Source organism: Camellia sinensis, chromosome 5 (assembly GCF_055761805.1).
Source record: "Camellia sinensis isolate YWXY chromosome 5, ASM5576180v1, whole genome shotgun sequence".
Classification (NCBI taxonomy): Eukaryota; Viridiplantae; Streptophyta; class Magnoliopsida; order Ericales; family Theaceae; genus Camellia; species Camellia sinensis.
The window spans coordinates 99,204,026-99,222,663 of NC_138965.1; the positions used below are offsets into that span (position 1 = coordinate 99,204,026).

The 18,638-nt window shown below is 42.7% G+C and overlaps 1 protein-coding gene across 1 annotated transcript in view; it reads left to right on the top strand.

The window, feature by feature from the left end:
* Positions 1–18,275, top strand: part of LOC145791557 (uncharacterized) — a 29,313-nt gene extending 11,038 nt beyond the window's left edge. The window contains exons 3-5 of the mRNA XM_082871918.1: positions 16,882–16,953; positions 17,164–17,326; positions 18,089–18,275. Of these exons, the coding sequence (XP_082728044.1) occupies positions 16,882–16,953; positions 17,164–17,326; positions 18,089–18,275 (422 nt within the window). The remainder of the gene's footprint in view (positions 1–16,881; positions 16,954–17,163; positions 17,327–18,088) is intronic.
* The last annotated feature ends 363 nt before the right edge of the window (positions 18,276–18,638 follow it).

Below are 18,638 nucleotides of genomic sequence, written 5' to 3' on the forward strand. Positions count from 1 at the left end.
AGGAGCACCTCCAGCTTAGGTAGGTGGGTAGGAGTAATATAGATGCTAGGATCGTAAGACACGACCCCGGTTTGGATAAGATTGACTCTCTTGGGAGGTGGAGTTTGGTTGTGTGTAGGGAGTGGATTGGTTGTGACGTTAGGTCTTTCTAGAGGTAGAATCACATTTTTGTCAACGAGGTCTTGAATCTCGTGACGCAGCCTGAAACATTGGTCAGTGTCATGACCGTGCTGCTGGTGATATGCACAGTACTTGGTTGGGTTGTGAGAGGGTGGAAGTGGATTTGGTAATGGCCTCGGCTCTAGGGGTTTTAGATGCCCCTTTCTGATTAAGACCCCCAGAGCCTTGGACAAAGGCATGTACAGTGGGGTGAAGGTTCTTTGGCCTCTGGGTTGGTGTTTAGTGGTTTGGGTATTGCTTCCGGATGCACCGGAGAAGGGTGTGGCTGCCATGGATCTCGGAAGAGAGGGGGGATAGTGGTGACCATGCTCACCTCTGAAGCTCTTGTAGTTGCAGCGCCACTCGGGCCTGGATTGTTATTACGGTTGAAAGTCCTCCTCGGTTGTTCCCTATCCTGGTCAATCAGACCTTGCTTCATCGCATCCTCAATTTGTACCCCCATCTCGTGTAAATCTGAGAAGGTGGGAAAGGGGAGTACAATCATTTTCTGCATCAATTTCGGTTGGAGATTGCACACAATCATCCTGATTTGGTCTTTATCAATGGGCCTCAAAGTCATCATCAATGCCTTTGCCCCTCATCGAGTTACAAAATCTGAGAAAGTCTCTTTGGGCTCCTGCCTCGTCGTTTCGAGATCACGAGTTGTAATCTCAATCTGAGTATTGTACGAGTACAGCGCGACAAAGGCCTCAGCCATTTCATCCCAGCTTCTTTTTACCTCATCCTCTAACTTCGCGTACCAGATGGCGGCCACACCCGACAGGGTCCGGCCGAATAGCGAAAGTTTTTGTGGTCGGGTTAGGCCCATTGGCCGCAGGATGTCCGAGAATAGCCGAAGATGGACCATGGGGTCCCCGGACCCGTCGAAACGATCAACCTGCGGCATCTTGAACCTATCTGGAAATGTTACGGCCACATCGGTATATTCGTCCTCGATATCCGGAATAGCCTTTACTCCTTGTGATTTCTTGAAGAGCTTCTCAAGCTTGCTCAGTTTCAAAGCTGTATGGTCTATTTCGAACTCGAAGGGAGAGTCCGGGTGGTTGGGTGTATGGGTCTTGGACAGTTGAGGCGGAAGCGGGGGCGGAGCTGGCCCCGTTGGAAGATTCGTGTCCTCTTGCATGTTCTAGACATTTGGCACGGTGTTCTGGGTGTTTGGCAGAGCATTCTGGACAGTAGGTGCCTGCTCGGGTAATGGAGCCCCTGGCGGAGGAGGAATTTGATGTGAAGCAGATGCCACATTGTGCTGTTGCAGTCTAGTGATTAGCTCGGCCTGCTGGGCCATGATCGCGGCCTATTGTTTGGAGAACTCCGCTTGACGGGAGGCATCCTCCTGCATTTGTCTCATGCTCTCTTGCATTTGGCGCATCAGGGCTTCCATCCCTGATGTATTTTGCTGATCCATCTGACTAACTGGTATGTCTATTTCTATAGCAACAATCGAGACCTCAGTCCTATTGCCCTCTGATGGAGTAACCCACTGTTCTGGCAACCTCTGTTCTGACACACTGCGCTTTCTTGGCCTTCTTCTGACAACGGGGGGTAGAGAATGGAACACTGGCTGTTCGTCAATTAGATCCTCAGATTGATTGAGTCAACGACCTTGTGTCCAAAGTGCTTGGGGAATATCTACTGGGTTGGAAGCAATTGTGCTAAAACTGCCCTAGTAAAAAGATAAATAAAGCAATAAGGAAATAAATAAACAGATAAACGGACAGCATAATAGCTTAAAGTAAATGCATGACACACAGCCGGGCATAACAACACACAGTCGATAAGCTGAATACACACTGTCTTGAATCACTGATTATTATCCCTGAATCTCTGATACCCGCAGATAATTGATTCTCAATCACTGACTAATGCCCGCAGGCCTGATGCCCAAACTCATACACTGATACATGCATTCCCTGTAGAGACGCACTCTAAAAGCACATAACAGATAAGTGAGAGCCAAAACACCCCTATGTTGGGGTAGGGTTTCCCTGCCCTATTTTGTCAGGAGCTAGGGTTTCACTACGCACGTAGCGGTTTCAAACAACCTACAATCGGGTAAGCAACCTGTCCTAGTTTGGAATGGTCACTATGGATTCCGAATATGCACTAGGTCGAATGGTCAAAAAGGGTGCCCCGGTAAAACCGGGGTTTGTGTTCCCATACTGGTAGAGCCCACAACTGGTCAGCCTTATGGTCATGTCTTGACAAGACAAGCCTCCGGCAAACCGTTCAGGAATAGCAGATGGCAAACACGGTGTCCTAGGCGCACCAATGCAAATGCAATGCAAAGAAACACATAAGTGTAGCCAAAAACAGATATCATGAGTTCGAGTCAAGTTCTCTAAATCCCCAGCAGAGTCGCTAGAAACTGTAGACGTCCCCGAACGCCTCGGGAGGGTGAGTCCCGTTCTGTTCGTTTGGGGTCACTACAGCTCAGGACTCTCAAATTGTCACGGTTCTTAATCTGAACCAAAGAGTCCAAATCCGGCAAATCGTTTTGAGAAAACAGATTTTGAAAGAAGTGCCAAACATGGACTGCTTTGCCAGATACAGAGTCGCCACCTAAATATTTTATTTTGGGAAATTTAGGAAACCCTGACTCGTTGCCTAAGGCCACGCGTCCGTCAACACCAAAGTTGCCTCGGCTCGGGAACTTGGGTACGATTGGGGAAGGTCACTTCGTGAGCACCCCCGCTCGCCCGATCAAAGATCGGCCTCTACTAACCATGATATCTATTTTTGAAAAAACATTGTATGTTCTTATTCCGGTTATTAGCCTAGATTTACTATGTGATGCGCACAGCATACAAGTATAGACTGGATCGCCTGAATTGGAACAAAACATTTCATGTTTGTTTGTTTGAAAATGGTTTGATGGTGCTACCCGCAAGTAGGCTAAGACGTGGATTTGCCACCCTCAGGTGGGCTTAGAAAACATGATTTTGCCACTATCTAGTGGGCTTAAAACACACAGTGAATGAATTGTTCCAATCCAAATAACCCAACCTTCACCCACAGGCATTCAGGCAGTTATATCACATAAGCAATTAGCCTCATGGTAAGCATGCTATCATGGCAGTCACTCACACGCATGCAAGGATGCTAAAGCATAAAACTTACTGAGTACTCCAAGCCAAAACAGAAGCTAGGTTAGAAATCCATGCATGATCCTAACTATACAAAAAATGCCTAATGCAACACATGCAGAAATGCAACTATAGCAGGCTCGACTATTCTAAACATGACATATGAAATGCTACAGCTAACATGTATTCAATTTGGAATTGAAAATACAAATGCAGTTAGTATGATGCGCCGAGCCCGGTGCATGCGAAACAGATGAATGAATGCAAACATGCTATTATACTGTATGATAATTGAAATATGCCCTAATCTAACCATCATAAGAAAGTAAATAAAAGGGAGAAAGACGTGGGGTTGGAAGACATGCATCACACACACGCACACTTAGTGCAGTTGTGCCCTCGCGCAGAGGGTCTGAAAGAATAATACAGTCCCAAATAAATAATTACAGTCCCGAATGAATACAAAAATCCTAATTAATTTACAAATTAATCTAGGAAAGCTATAAATTGGCATGCAAGCCAGGGACTGCCGCGACTCTAATGAATGATGTATGTTTGGGCTGCCTTGCGTGGAAATCTACTGGGATGCCCCAATTAGCCTCTGTTTTGCAATGTTTTTTGGAAAGCGCGCCAAGCCCCGGAAGACTGCTGATTCTTGATTTGCTGCAACAGAGAGCAAGAAAGGGGCATGGCAATGTATTTTCACAAATGTTTGCATGCTTCGATCCTCGTGCCACCAACCACGCATCTCAATGCATGATGGCCGAGGAGTCGAATTGTGCAACTCAATATAGAATGAATGCACATAAAAACAAAACAAAACCTAGACTCCATCATGGATAATCCGGAGTGTCGACGACTGGGAATTGAGACATGTTCCGTCACTCGGAGTACGAAACGTCCCTCGTTTCCCGTGCTCGGGCTAACTCCTATCCCAAACACAATGCAATATGCATGACATGCATGAATGCAACTAATATACAACCTAGCATGCACAATGCTATGAAATGGCATACACGATGCACGAGGTAACCTGGCATACACAATGCGCTAACATACAACCTAGCATACGCAATGCTATGAAACAAAATGGCATACACAATGCATAAATGGACTTACACTAACACAAGTGGACCTCAGTCACACTCACATAAGAGGCCATCAGATGAAAATGAGACGCTCGAAATGCGTGCACACATGCACGCAAACTGAGGACCGACCCTAAGGCACCGAATGCCACTCTAACAAGACATGGCAAGGCATGAAATATGATATGCTAGCATGCAAATTTCATCACTGAAATGCGACACAAAACAGCCCCGAATCATGAAAACCGGGCATCCGATGCAAGGAATGGTCCCGAAATGCAAGATTAAGCACATGAAATGGCTTGTAGCTACATCAAGCATGCATTATTTGATCATGACATGTGAAGACAGATTCAAGGAAGTCCCAAAATAAGCACATTCACAGTTCTAATCAAGGTCAAACAATGAACACAAATAGAGCAAAACTAGCATGCAAAAATGTCCCTAAATGTGAGATAAAGAAGCAAGTCACAGCTTCAGGCCCCAAAAAGCTGAGGTCCCTTCAACAATGTTGAATAGGGGCCCAAAATATGACCTTTTACAGTTTACAACAAACCACAAAAACCAACACAGGTATGGCTAAGCTCTCATGCAAGAAATGGGCCAAAAGAGGGACAAAGAAGCAAGTGGTGGTTTCTGGCATCAAACACAAAGGGGCCCTTCAACAATGTTGAAGAGGGGCCCAAAATATTGCACTTTACAGTTGATGTCCAGACCCAAAACAGTGTGCATGGAAGCCTAAAATACTACGCAAAATAAGGCCAAAAAGAGAGATATAACACAAAGTATATAAAGGATGTCTCAAACAGTGAAATACCCATAATGAAACATGAAGAAGGGGTCAAAATAAAGCCACTTATAGTTCTGACCAGAGCCCAAAAATGGAAGCAAAAGAGGTTAACAAATCATGCAAAAATATGGCCAAAAGAGAGATATAAAGGCAGGTGATAAATGAAAGCCTCAAACAGCAATGAGCCCTTCAACAATACTGAATAAAGGCTCAAAATAAGCCACTTTTCAGTTTATGACAGAGCTCAAAACAGTTTATACGTAGGCCAAAAACACTACACAAGAAGATGGCATACAAGGGAGATAATGAAGCAAGTGCAACAAGAAGACCTCAAACAGGTAAATACCCTTAAACAAAGATGAAAAATAGCTCAAAATAAGCCTAGTTCCAGTTAGGTTCGGAGCCCAAAACCGCAAGCAAGTATCGCTAAGAAAGTATGCAAAATATGGACCAAAAAGGGGGAAATGGAGCTTACCCTTGTAGACCAATCTTTTGGCAACTCTTGGCTTGAGTTGCAGCACTCCTAGGCCCTGAAGAACAACCTCCAGCTGCTGGAATGGAGGATGGAAGGGTGGGGCTATGGGTTGGTGAAGAAATGAGTGTAGGACTTAAGGGTTTTTTTGCTTGGAAATAGAGAGGGAGAGGGATATAATGCAAGAGGCTTAGGGGGGATTTTTGTAACCCTAATAACAGAGCTGGAGCTGCTGTTATAAAGGCAAAAAGGGGGGGAAAATGGAGGGAAAACAAACCAAGTTTCCCTCCAAAATGCAGCCCCCCGGATACAGAATCTGGGGGGAAAAGGAGGGTGTGTCTGCACTGTACCTGATGTAAGGATTCTGGCCGGCCAGTTATTGAGGTTGCAGGTGGCCGGCCGGCTACCTCCCATGGCCGGCCGACCAAGGGTCAAAACGGTCAATGAGATTTAATGGCCGGCCACCACAGAAAGAGGGCCTCACATGTGTGTACAACACAACCCTGTGGTCAAAAACTGGAGAAAGTGAACCAGGAGAGAGAACAACCCACTTTTCGAAGGGGTTCAAAAGGTTCAAAAGGAATTACTGGCCTGCCACCAAATATTGGTGGCCTCCCAGATGTGTACATCACAAATATGGGGTTTAGGGCGCAAGAAAATGGCCCAAGGGTGGTCAACATTGGCTTTGAAGTGAACAAAATCGGGCGACGGAGGGTGAAGAAGGGATAAAGTTGGCTGACAGAACAATTACTGGCCTCCCACCCTTCTATGACCTTCCTAGCAATGAAACAGAGGTCCCTGCCAAAAATGAACTCAGACCGATGCAAAACGAAGGTTCGGGGGCCGAAACGCGCAGTCCGAGGTCCCAAAAACTGACTGTTAGGCATCGGGAGTGGTGTTCGACCACGAAGTTGGTCTCTCGGACCACAGTGTCCCTCAAAAGGGAGCAAATAAGATGTATGCCAGAAACCGGAGCAAACAGAGATGGTTAAGCGGTCCCGAACCGAGGCACGCGGCCAACGACCCTGAAAAAAATCTGAAACCGGGCTCCAAAAGGGTAAAATGGCCTACGACCACGAAACGTAGCCTACGGCCACTGAGAGATGATCTACGAGACCTCTCCCTCCCTTCGGTAAGAGAAAACAGTGAAAACAGAGCCTGGTTCGGAAACCGAGGCAAAGCACAAAAGAGCCCGGAAGTCCGGAGGCAAGGCTTGCAGCCGAGGTGAGGATGGTGCCTTGAGGTCCTAGGAAGGAGAGGGCTACCCCCTCTCCTTGTTGTCCGTGAAAAGGGCCATTTTTGCCTCTTTAGTGAGCATCATGTTTAGGTTCATGTTGGCCATGCCTTGACTGATATTTATGCTTATTATGTCATGGCATAGCTCTATTTTTAGTTGGTTTTGGTACACCATGCTTGCTTAGCATACATGCCTTGTAATGCCATGTTTAGGTCTTAACATGCTTTAGGTTTTGGTCCTTGTTCTAGCATGATTTTGGCCAAGCTTTGTGAAGCTTTTGTGTTTGTTTTAGCATGCTTAAGCTCTATTTTTGGTTGTTTTGGTCGACCATCACATGCTTAGTATAGCCACCTTGCATTTTGGCTTGTTAGCCTTGGTTGTGTGAGTGTGTAGCATGCATTACTTGCAGTGTTTCAGTGGTTTGGAACCACTTTCCATGTTATTTTAGTCCTTATAACATGCTTGTATGCTTGCCTTTGATGCCTTATGAGGTTGTGCCTTATGCTCCATGTTTGGTCATTGTGCATGCCCTTGAATTTATGTCATTTAGATGCCATCTAAGTGGTCTTTAGGCTTTGTTTTAATATGTTAAAACTTTGTTTTGATCATTTAATTCATGCCAGGTTCGGTTTTGCTAAGGGTAGCTCAATACCTCCTTAGCTTGCCTTAAACACTTGGACCATTATTGCATACTTTTCTTGCTTTGATTACTTGGTTTGGCACCTCTCTTTCATGCAATTTCAAAGCTTATGATATATGCCATATGCCCATGTTTGCCTTCCTTTAAGTGTGCTCAAAGGTTGCTTGTTTGATGTTCAAGTGTTAGCCCATTTGCATGCATGTGCGTGTGTGTATTGGTTATCATTTCCATAGTATTGGCCACTGTTTTAGGCTTGTTTAAGGGCAGCCTAATCTAGTTCAAGTCCACCCTTTGGCATGTTGTTGCATGCTTAGCTTATGACATGTTGTTGCATGTTGAAATGATTTTGCATTTGGCACGTACTCTCCTCCTTGTTTTGGTTGCTTAGCATGCCATATGTTTTGCATGCTTGTGTGTTGACATTGTGCCTTGTATGCTCATTTAACTTGCATGCTTGTTATATGCCTTGCATGCTTCCCATATGCTCATGTTGCATGCCTAGTTAACATACTTAGGTTGCATTGCATTTGCATGCATCTTTCACCTCTTGATCAAGCCATGATAGAGGTTGAAAGCCCCTTGGTTTGTTTATGTGCATTGCATTTCATTTGAAATCAAAATGCACACTTGATTCTTTGGGCCATCACGCATGGAAATGCGCAATTGGTGATCCGAGAATCGAGAATGATATCCCTTTGATTCATGAATATGATAAGGGGTGTGATCGGTGCATACATTGCTTGAAATACATTGTCATGCCAAGTTCTGTCCTCTGCTGCTGTCAAAACAGATTCAGCAGGAAGATTTGGTCGGCCGGCAGTGTTGAGTGCCGATCGGCAAAGAATGTTTGGCCGAGAGCTCAATGGATGGTCGATGACCACTTCAAAATGGCCGGTGATGATCCCATTCAGCCAGTGGTGTTCCACAACACTCAGAGAAGCAACCTTGGGAGTTGTGCAATTTTCAGAGAAGCAGAACAGTCAAAGCAGAGGCAAACTTGTGCATGGCATTGGATTTCCGAGCAAACCCGAGCACGCGCGCATTGGATCCTCTTCCCGAGGCCTTTACTTCTTTCTTAGCTTAGTTAATTTGCTTAATTAATTAGGTGGTCTGTAATAATTAATTAGCTTGTAGGTTAATTAATTTGTATTATTCTTTTGGTCCCTCCGAGTGAGGGTAAATTTGTAATAAGTGTGGGTGCGTGTGTGCATGTCTTCTAACCCCTACTTCTTTTTCCTTTTTACTTATCTGCTTTGATGGTCAGTATTAGGACATGTTTACTTTAGCATACCTTATGCTATGCATGCGTGCATCATTCATTAGTCTTGCATGCACCAGGCTCGGCGCATCATACTAACTGCATAAGTATTTCAAATCTAACTTGAATACATGCTGCTTGTGCATTTTCACATGTCATTTATAGACTTGCCGAGCCTACTCTAGTAACATTCCGTATGCGTTGCATTAGGCATTTAAACATGGACTTGGATCATGCATGATTGCTAACATGTTCTTGTTATGGCACGGAGTACTAGGTGAGCTCTTTATGCTTTAGCATCTCACATGAGTGTGAACGTTAACATGATAGCATGATTACCATGAGGCTAGATGCTTATTTGATGAACTGCTTGAATGCCTGTAGGTGGAGGTTGGATTGTTTTAGTTGGGATAACTCGTTGAAATCCGTATTTTAGCCTACTTGTGAGTAGCAAATTCCAAAGCGTTTTTCAAACAAACGGATATGCAATGTTTTGTTCCAATTTAGGCGATTTGGTCTATACTTGTTTGCTGTGCGCATAACATAGTAATTCTAGGCTAATAACCGGAATAAGAACACATAACGTTTTCAAAAACGGATATCACGGTTAGTAGAGGCCGATCTTCGGATCGGGCGAGAGGGGGGCTCATAGCTGACCTTCCCCAATCGTACCCAAGCTCCCGAGCCGAGGCAACTTTGGTGATGACGGACACGTGGCCTTTGGCACCGAGTTAGGGTTTCCTAAATTCCCCCATAAAAAATATTTAGGTGGCGACTCTGTATCTGGCAAAGCAGTCCAAGTTTGGCACTTCTTTTCAAAAAATCTGTTTTCTCAAAACGATTTGCCGGATTTGGACTTTTTGGTTCAGATTAAGGACCGTGACTATCTAAGAGTCCTGAACTGTAGTGAGCCCAATATGAACAGAACGGGAACGAGGGGACTCGTCCTCCCGGGGCGTTCGAGGACGTCTACAAAGATAAAATATGTATTAGACATGTCGTAGGTTTCAATTTTTGTTGTATTAATTTGTACCTAGATTTTTTGATAAATTTTAGTATAAATTACAAATACATTCTCTGAAATTTGCTTAAAATACAAATTGCCCCATGTGGTTTGGAAAATTACAAATATCCCCTTATGAGAATTTTTTATGTAATAAAATTAACTAAAAAACTTCGCCGGGATTGTTTAACAACTCTGTCGGTCCTAAGCCTGGGTTAAGGAGGAGGGTTGTGTGTTAGGTAGCCGATAGCCAACACGTAAAAAAAAAATTGCTCGGATCCCTTATGACAATGAATCTTACTTTGAATCGTTTAAATGCTAGGTCGTTACCCTCAAGTGACGCGTTGCGCCTGCCTTCGGGTGTTTCGAAAAGTGAGCAAAGGGTGCTGCATTGATGCCTGGGTGCATTGAAAAATGGGCAAAGGTTCTCTCGTTTTTCTGGATGAGCGCGAGTAATGAAACTAGTCCAAGACTATAGGTTTAGAGTAGCCACTTGGAATATAGGAACCTTAACTGGTAAGACAATGGAGTTGGTACATGTTATGATTAGAAGGAGAGTTAGTATAGCTTGCGTTCAAGAAACTAAGTGGATGGGTGAGAAAGCTAGGGAAATTGAGGATACCGGTTTTAAACTGTATTATAGTGGTAAGGATAGATGCATGAATGTGGTGGGAATCTTAATTGCCAAGGGTCTTGTGGAGAATGTTGTGGCAGTCATTAGGAAAGGAGCTAGGATTATGTTAGTTAAATTAGTTATTTGAGGGAATATAGTGAACTCTATTAGTGCACACGCCCCTCAAGTAGGATTAGATAATCAGACTAAGAGAGATTTTTGGGAGCAAATGGATGAGATCTTAAGGAGATACTCGAATGAGAGAATCTGGTTATAGGTGGAGATTTTAATGGTTATGTAGGCATAGATAAACTAGGCTATGAAAGGTGCATGGTGGATACGGTTTTGGTAATAGAAATGAGGCTGGTGAGAGCATCTTAGATTTTGCGTTGGCTTCTGACCTGGTGGTGGCCAATACTATGTATAAGAAGATGGAGGAGCATTTGATAACCTTTAAGAGTGGGTCAGTTAAGAGCCAAATAGATTACTTCTTAGTGAGAAAAGTGGACTGCTTAAAATGCAATGATTGTAAGGTGATTCCTGGAGAGAGCCTAACCTCTCAACATAGGATTTTGGTACTAGATTTATGTTTTAGAGGACAATTGTAGACCGCCCCGAACTCTCTCCGCGCAGCCCCCCTTTCGGAGAAGGCGCGAATTGGGTTCTAGTTACTACAGTTCGGACTCCTGTCACAGTTCTAAATCTAATCTCACAAAATGCAATGTGAGTTTGATAAATCACCAAAGAGTCCAAATCCGGCAAATCGTTTTGGAAAATCGATTTTAATAAAAAGTGCCAAATATGGACTACTTTGCCAAATTTCAGAGTCGCCACCTAAATATTTTATTTTGAAAAATTTAGGAAACCCTGACTTATGCCTAAGGCCACGTGTCCGTCATCACCAAAGTTGCCTCGGCTCGAGAACTTGGGTATGAGAGGGGGAGGTCCTGAAATGAGCACCCCCGCTCGCCCGATCAAAGATCAGCCTCTACTAAACATGATATGTTGTTTTGAAAACACATGTGTTCTTATCTGGTTATTAAGCTAACTTACTATGTGATGCGTACAACACACAAGTGTAGACTCAATCGCGAGAATTGGAACAAAACAACTCATGTTTGCTTTTCGAAAATGGTTTGAAAGTGCTACTCGCAAGTAGGCTAAAGCACGGATTTGCCACCCTCAAGTGGGCTTGAAAACATGATTTTGCCACTCCGCAAAGTGGGCTTAAAACTCGTATTTCGATGAATTGCTCCAATTCAAGTAATGAAGCCTTCATCCACAGGCATTCATGCAATTAATCATTTAAGCACATAGCCTCATGGCAAGCATGCTAAACATGACAATCACTTACACTCATGCAAGGATGCTAAAGCGTAAACACTTACAGTGTACTCCGAGCCAAAACATAAGCTAATTAGAAATCAATGCATGATCCTAACTATACAAGATGCCTAATGCAACGCATGCAAAAATGCAACTAAAATAGGCTCAACTAGCTAAGATGGCATATGAATGCAACACTTGATAACATGCTGTGAAACACGTATTCAAGTAAATGTATTGAAATACAATGCAGTTTGAATGATGCGCTGAGCCCGGTGCATGCAAGACAAATGAATGATGCACGCATGCAAGCATAAAGTATGCTAATCGAAAAGATGCCCTAAAACTAACCATTGAAAGTGGTTAAATAAAAGGGAGAAAGAAATGGGGTTGAAAGACATGTACACACACACGCACCTTTATTACAACATTTGCTCTCGCGACGGAGGGTCCGAATGAATAAGCTAAGCTAATCTAAGCTAAGCTAATCAACTAATCTAATTAAACTAATTAGACTAATTATTACACAACCGAACGAATAACTAGCTACAACTAATTATTACAACAATTAACTAATTAACAAATTAATTAATTGAGTTACCGATTTAAGCTAACTAACAAGTAAAGCTAACTACAAATCAAACTACCTCAGCTCAGTTCCAAGAGGTTGAAAATGCATGCTTGGTTGGCGCTCGCTCAAAAATCCATTACCATGTTGTCAATTGCCTCTGTTTGCACTTGCCTTGGTCTCTAAAAATGGTGCCAATCTCCAGAATGCCTTTGCTTCAAAACAGGAATCTACTGGTGGGCTGCCAGCCAGAAAAAGTGGCTGCCAACCACAAAAACTGGCCGGCCGGCTAGTTTCTTCTGCAGGTTACTGGTTTTGATACAACAGAGAACAATAGAGGTACAACAATGTATTTCTAAGGAAATGTGTGCACTGCCACACTCTTTATCATGTCTCAAGCTCAAAGGAGCGTGGCACTCGGCTCTCAAGCCACCAACCAAGCACCTCAATGCATGGTGGCCGAGGACCAAGCTTGCACCATGTTTATGAATGCACAAACAACACACAAGAGAGCCTCCACCCTATCATGCATGATCAAGGGGGTTGGCGACCAAGGAACGCGACACGTTTCATCACTCTGAGTATGAAACGTGCCACATTCCTTGTGTTTGGATTAACATCCGATCCAAACACATGCAATGCAACATACATAGGCTTATCTTTCAATGCTAAAGTGGCATGCACACGACTCTATCATGTAAGCAATGCAAGCGTAGCATGTTGAGAACCAAAAACATCAAAGCTAGTAAAGAGCAATACACAAGAGGCATGCAATACATAGCACAAATGACCAAAGCAACTCTGGATAGAGCTCAATCATGCCAAAATAATGGTCTAAACATGCTGAAATAGGAGCTCAAAACGCTAGAAGAACATGGACACATGTTGGCCTATAAGCAAGGCATAATACATAACCCACAAAAACTATGAAGAAATGAAGTATATGAGAGTGTGACTACATTATGTACACTGAAATTGCATGCCAAATGGTGCCATACCATGCAAACATCACATACGCCACATGCTAAAAGCCTCAAAGCCCAAAGCTAGTTAAGGCCCTTGCACTACAACCATGCAAGGGAAGCCTCATATGGTCGAACTAACTCAAAACAGATTTAAAACACATCAAAACAGTGGCTAAAACCTACTAAGACTTAGGTACAAAAGGCAAGAAAACCATGCTCATGTATTGGCTCATAAACAAAGCATGAGGCTCAACTTCTCGAAAGCATTGAAAGAGTGATACTTATGAGAAAATGACAGTGATATATACTCTTCATTCACATATTAAATGATGCCAAATCATGCAAACATCACAAGCAAAGCATGCTAGGGGCCCTAAAACTCAAAGCTAGTTAAGGCACATGCACTATAGCTATGCAATACATGAACCATATGACCAAGACCACTTAAAACAGTCCAAAAGCATGTTAAATCAAAGCCAAAAACATGCTAGAGTGGAGCATACATATGCTAGATTAATAGGCTAAACAATCAAGTACACTAGGCTAGTGAGCAAGTTTACACTGCAAGTGCAAGATGCATGCAAGAGGTGACCAAACCAGCCAAAAACAGAGTTATAACATGAAAAATTAGTGGCAAAAACATGCTTAAACCGAGCTAAGACAAGTCACAAAAACATGCTACTTTGCGAGGCTAACTAGGCATAGCATGGAGAGACAAGGAGGGGAGGTCACCTCCTCCTATTTGGGACCTCAAAACAAGTTTTCTACCACTAAATTCGTTTGGAATTCAATGGTTTCAAGGCCAAAAAGTTGTTTGAAAAGCTTGAAAGATAGCTCAAAAGGCCTTACAAGCCAAGGAGCAAAAGGGAGGAAACAACCCCTAGCCAAACAAGGCTTAAACCACTATTTTAGAACCTTAAAATCAGAGTTTTTTATGGTTCAAAACCACCCCCAAAATAGTACAAAACAATGGAAAAATGGGGATAAAGCAAGTATGCAAAAACAAGCTTGAAAGGAGGAAGTGCTTGCCCTTGAAGCACAACAGAAAAATGGCCAAAATTCTGGCTTAAACTAGCTTTGAGAGCTCAAAATGGGCTCCAAGGGATCTCAGCCCAATGATGATCAAGTTTGATCAAGGATGTGTATGCAAAAGTATGGTGTATCTAAGCTTTCATGCACAAAAGGGCAAGAGAAAGTGAACTCTAGAGAGAAAGGCAGAGATTTTGCTCTGAAAATTTTATAGAGAGAGAGGATTTTTTAGAGAGAGAGGCACCCACAATTGCTCCTCCTTCTCTAATGAGAGATATGGCTTCATATATAGCAAAAATGAGCTCAAGGTCGAAAATATCTAATTAGAGGACAGCTGGAGCTTGTGGAAGACACCTCGAGGTAAATATCTGCAAAAAATCTGTGCCAGCTACTTAACTAGTCGGTCAGCTACTTCAAGTGGCAGACCAACCACTTAATTGGCCGACCAGCTACTTCAACTGGCCGACCGGCCACCCCTATAGCCGACAGCAAAAATCTACTCAGCATGTCAAACTTCAAATGGGCATATATCCTTCATATGGACTCCTTTTCAAGTCATTCTTGTGTCCAAATTGAAGCCCCGGAAGTAAACGTTCCAATGGTGGCAGCCTTGTATCAAAATTCTAATTGTGAAAAAATTTATGCCTGTTTTGGTGAAGCCACTCAGTTTCGATCCTACTCGGATTTATGCCGAACTTCTCCTCAACTAGTTTCTTCTCTCCTCTATCATTTTCTTCAACTCCAAACCTCTAAACAAGGTGTTTTGAAAGATTTTTCAAAGATTTCATCTCTCTTTCATTCATTTCCACTTTGCCCTTACTCGGTTTACCGAAAAGCGCAACATTTAACAAAATGCGAGCGTCAGAACATCGTAGAAACTTTTTTTCAAAAATATTTTGAAAGAGAGGGTTTTAAGGTCTAAAATCTTTGGTCAAAATAGTTTTGGTCCAAAAAGGGGTGTGAGGTTTGGATTTGACTCTCTCCTTGCCCGAGAAATCGAACCTTTGCACTGCACAACTTTCATCACCAAGTAAGCAATTAGTGATGCCCAAGTCTTAAGGGCGGTCAAAAATGGGGTGTCTACAACAATACCAAGCTAGGAAGGATGGTGGGTGTCGTAGCATGAGATGGTGGGAGCTAAAAGGGAATAAATTAGAAATATTTAAGAATAGAATGGATAAGGAAGGTATTTGTATTGGCCAATCACAGCTTAACACGTGGCAAGATGAGGGCAACATGGGGAGTTAATTCAAGTCTTCAATCGAAATCAGACACGTGGCAGTTAGCATTGGTAATCATGGATCTGCGTAGTACTGGATCAATGGAAACATACAAGATGATGTGGCCTAACGGTTCCTCACAAAGTTTAAATTCAAAATCAGGAGGGAAGCCTAACTGCAAGGGTGACGTAGTGCGAATGACTGTGAGAGAGCATGTTCAGCAATCATGGGAGGACATTTCGACGGTTGAAAGCCCACCTCGACGGTTATCATTGGAAAGTATAAATAGCAGAGAAGGCCCCAAAATGAATGACCCAGACTCAGATAAAAAAATCAATTTATTTACTTCGTTTTACCTTCCAGTTTTTACAGTTCTTTACATTTCTACACTTTAATTCCTATACTACACTTTATTCCTAAGAGTAGTTTCAAATAGCTTGTTGCTATAAACCTCTACGAGGCTGGGTCAGATCATTGTAAGTTTTTCATTTTACGTAATGAAATTTAGATTCTGAAATTATTCTTCACTTGTTGTTATTTACTAAATTCTCCTAAACATGCCACCAGCAAAAGTCCTTTTCATTGAGGCTGAGAGAACTGAAACACAATCGTCTGATAATTGGTTGGCAATTAATATTCTATAAGGACTAATTGATCCTTGCTGGCACGCTTAAAATTACATTATTAACCTTCGAAACCCAAAAAAGCCAACATATATTTTTTGGCACGCCTAGTGGGACAAATTGAAATGACTAGATGTAGAAGACAAGGAGATAACGAACGCTTGGAAGGAGGTGTGGAGGGAGAGGTAGAAGTACTTAATCAAGAGAATAACGTGATAACACATCCTACAGAAGCACTTATCTCATCAAAACCTATGGTTGAATAGACCAGCAATTCAAAACATGCACCACATGTTCAATATATTGGATGAGGCCATGGAATTGGACCATCCACTGTTCCATCTGCCCAACCAATGAATCCATGGGGAGGCTTGGTAGATGCCATGGGACAACAGTTAATGAACACAATATAAAGATGGGCAATATCCTTTATGGATCGAATGAATTCCCATCAACCAACTAGCACGAGGCATATGGAGGAAAATTCAAATGTTCCTCAGCAAAGATTGGCTAGAGATAAGCAGCCCATGCAAAGTAATGGACATACTAATGGTCAAACTAGTAATCAAAATTATGAAAGACCATCACTTATACCTCAGTCATGGTATGAGCCTCTTTCGAGGCCTGTGGTAAATCAAAATGTCTCATTAACTAACAACGAAGCCATACAAATTGGTGGATCTGGGCCAACACAAGAAAATGGCACGAGAATGTTTCCAAATCCCATGTTCGAAGCCATACCTGGCACAAGGGGGTTCACTAATCCTCTATTTGAATTCACACCAGGGGGGTTGGAAGGGTCTCCTGTGACTGGGAGGGAAACAACATCTGTTCCTCCTATTGGAACACCTTTTGCAGGTTCTTTTGCAAGACAGGCTCAGAGAGATCAACCATACCCTCAACAGCAGCCAGTATCACAGGGACAGCCAGTCCCAAATATACCTCCCTATGGACCAAGAGGTCATCAAGCACAAGGATTGCTACCAAATCCTGTGTTTGTTCCTCCAGTGGTAGTCCAATAAGCACAAAATATGGTTCCTAGATACCAAATTGCTGATATTGTTAAAGAAATGTGTGGACCTATGGCTCGGGAGGTTCAAACTCTTGTGTATAGAAAGCCATACCCAGAATGGGTGGATAGGGTGCATGAATACCTAAGGGGGTTTAGAATACTAGATTTTGCTCTCTTTCATGGAAATGGAAATCAATCAACAGTAGAACACATTGCTAGGTTCGCAGCCCAATGTGGGGAATTTACCAATAATGATTATATGAAGTTAAGACTCTTACCAAATTCTTTAACTAGGGCAGCTTTTGTATGGTATATTAACCTTATACCTGGCTCTATCCAAACTTGGCAGCAAATGGAGAAGGCATTTCATGCCCAATTCTTCCAAACAGAGCCAGAAGTTTCTATGGCAGAGTTGGAAAGGTTGAGTCAAAGGCCTGATGAGAAGGTTGTTCAATTTATTGCCAGATTCAAAAGAGCACGAAACAAGTGTAGGGTCATTCTACCAGAGCTTGAATTTGTGAGATTGGCTCAAAATGGTTTAGAGTTTAGGCTTCGAAAGAAGTTTGATTCAACTGAGTTTTAAGACTTAGTGGAATTAACCTATAAGGTGTTTAGATATAAACCATTACTTAAGGAAGAACAAGATCGAAGTAACGCATCATACAAGACTTATTATAGAAACCCTAATCGCGAGATTGATGCAGCAAAGATCGTGGGAAAAGAGCTTATAACCTGTGAGGCATTAATTCATAAAGATACTACAATAGACTATTAGTTTAAAAAGAAAGACCTTCATAGGAAATACTCTTTTGATTTAACAAAGGCAGATGACATTTTTGATCATTTGTTTGTAGTAAATTTCCTAAAGTTACCAAAGGGAGTTAAAATCTCTTCCCCAGAAGAACTTAAAGGGAAAATGTATTGCAAATGGCATAATTTTTGGTCTTATTCAACTAAAAATTGTATTATTTTTGGGGACAGTATCCAAGAACAGGTCCGAAAGGGGAGTTTAAAATTCCCAACCAAAGTAAAGAATGCTATGGCGATTGACACTAATCCATTCCCAGAGATTGGGGAAGCTACAACCAATGTTGGTGTGCCAAACTTCCAAAACCTATCCTTGAAGGAATTGCAGGAGGTTAATATGCAGATGCATGTTGCCAGCTAGACTACTTTCAAGAAAGATGTCAGAAGTTCACAGTAAGTGGACAGAGTTTTGCGGACCAAAAGAAGGACTCTTTAGTGAGAAGGCACTGGATGATGACTCTCTAGAGGCAGCTGTCATGTAAAGGATGTGTCCCAGATGTAGGTTAAGTTACAAATGGTTGAAAGGTCTCCCAATTGATGGAAAACAGTATTACAAGGATGTGCAGAGAAGCCCTAAACCAACCAGTACCTACAACAAGAGGCCATATCCAACTGGTCCCAAACAACAGCCATTCTTGGTTGGACCACCAGCCGCTAGAGTGCAACCCAAGGGTAAGAGACCTCTGCATGAGTTCAGACCACCCAACTACTATAGGATGGAAGG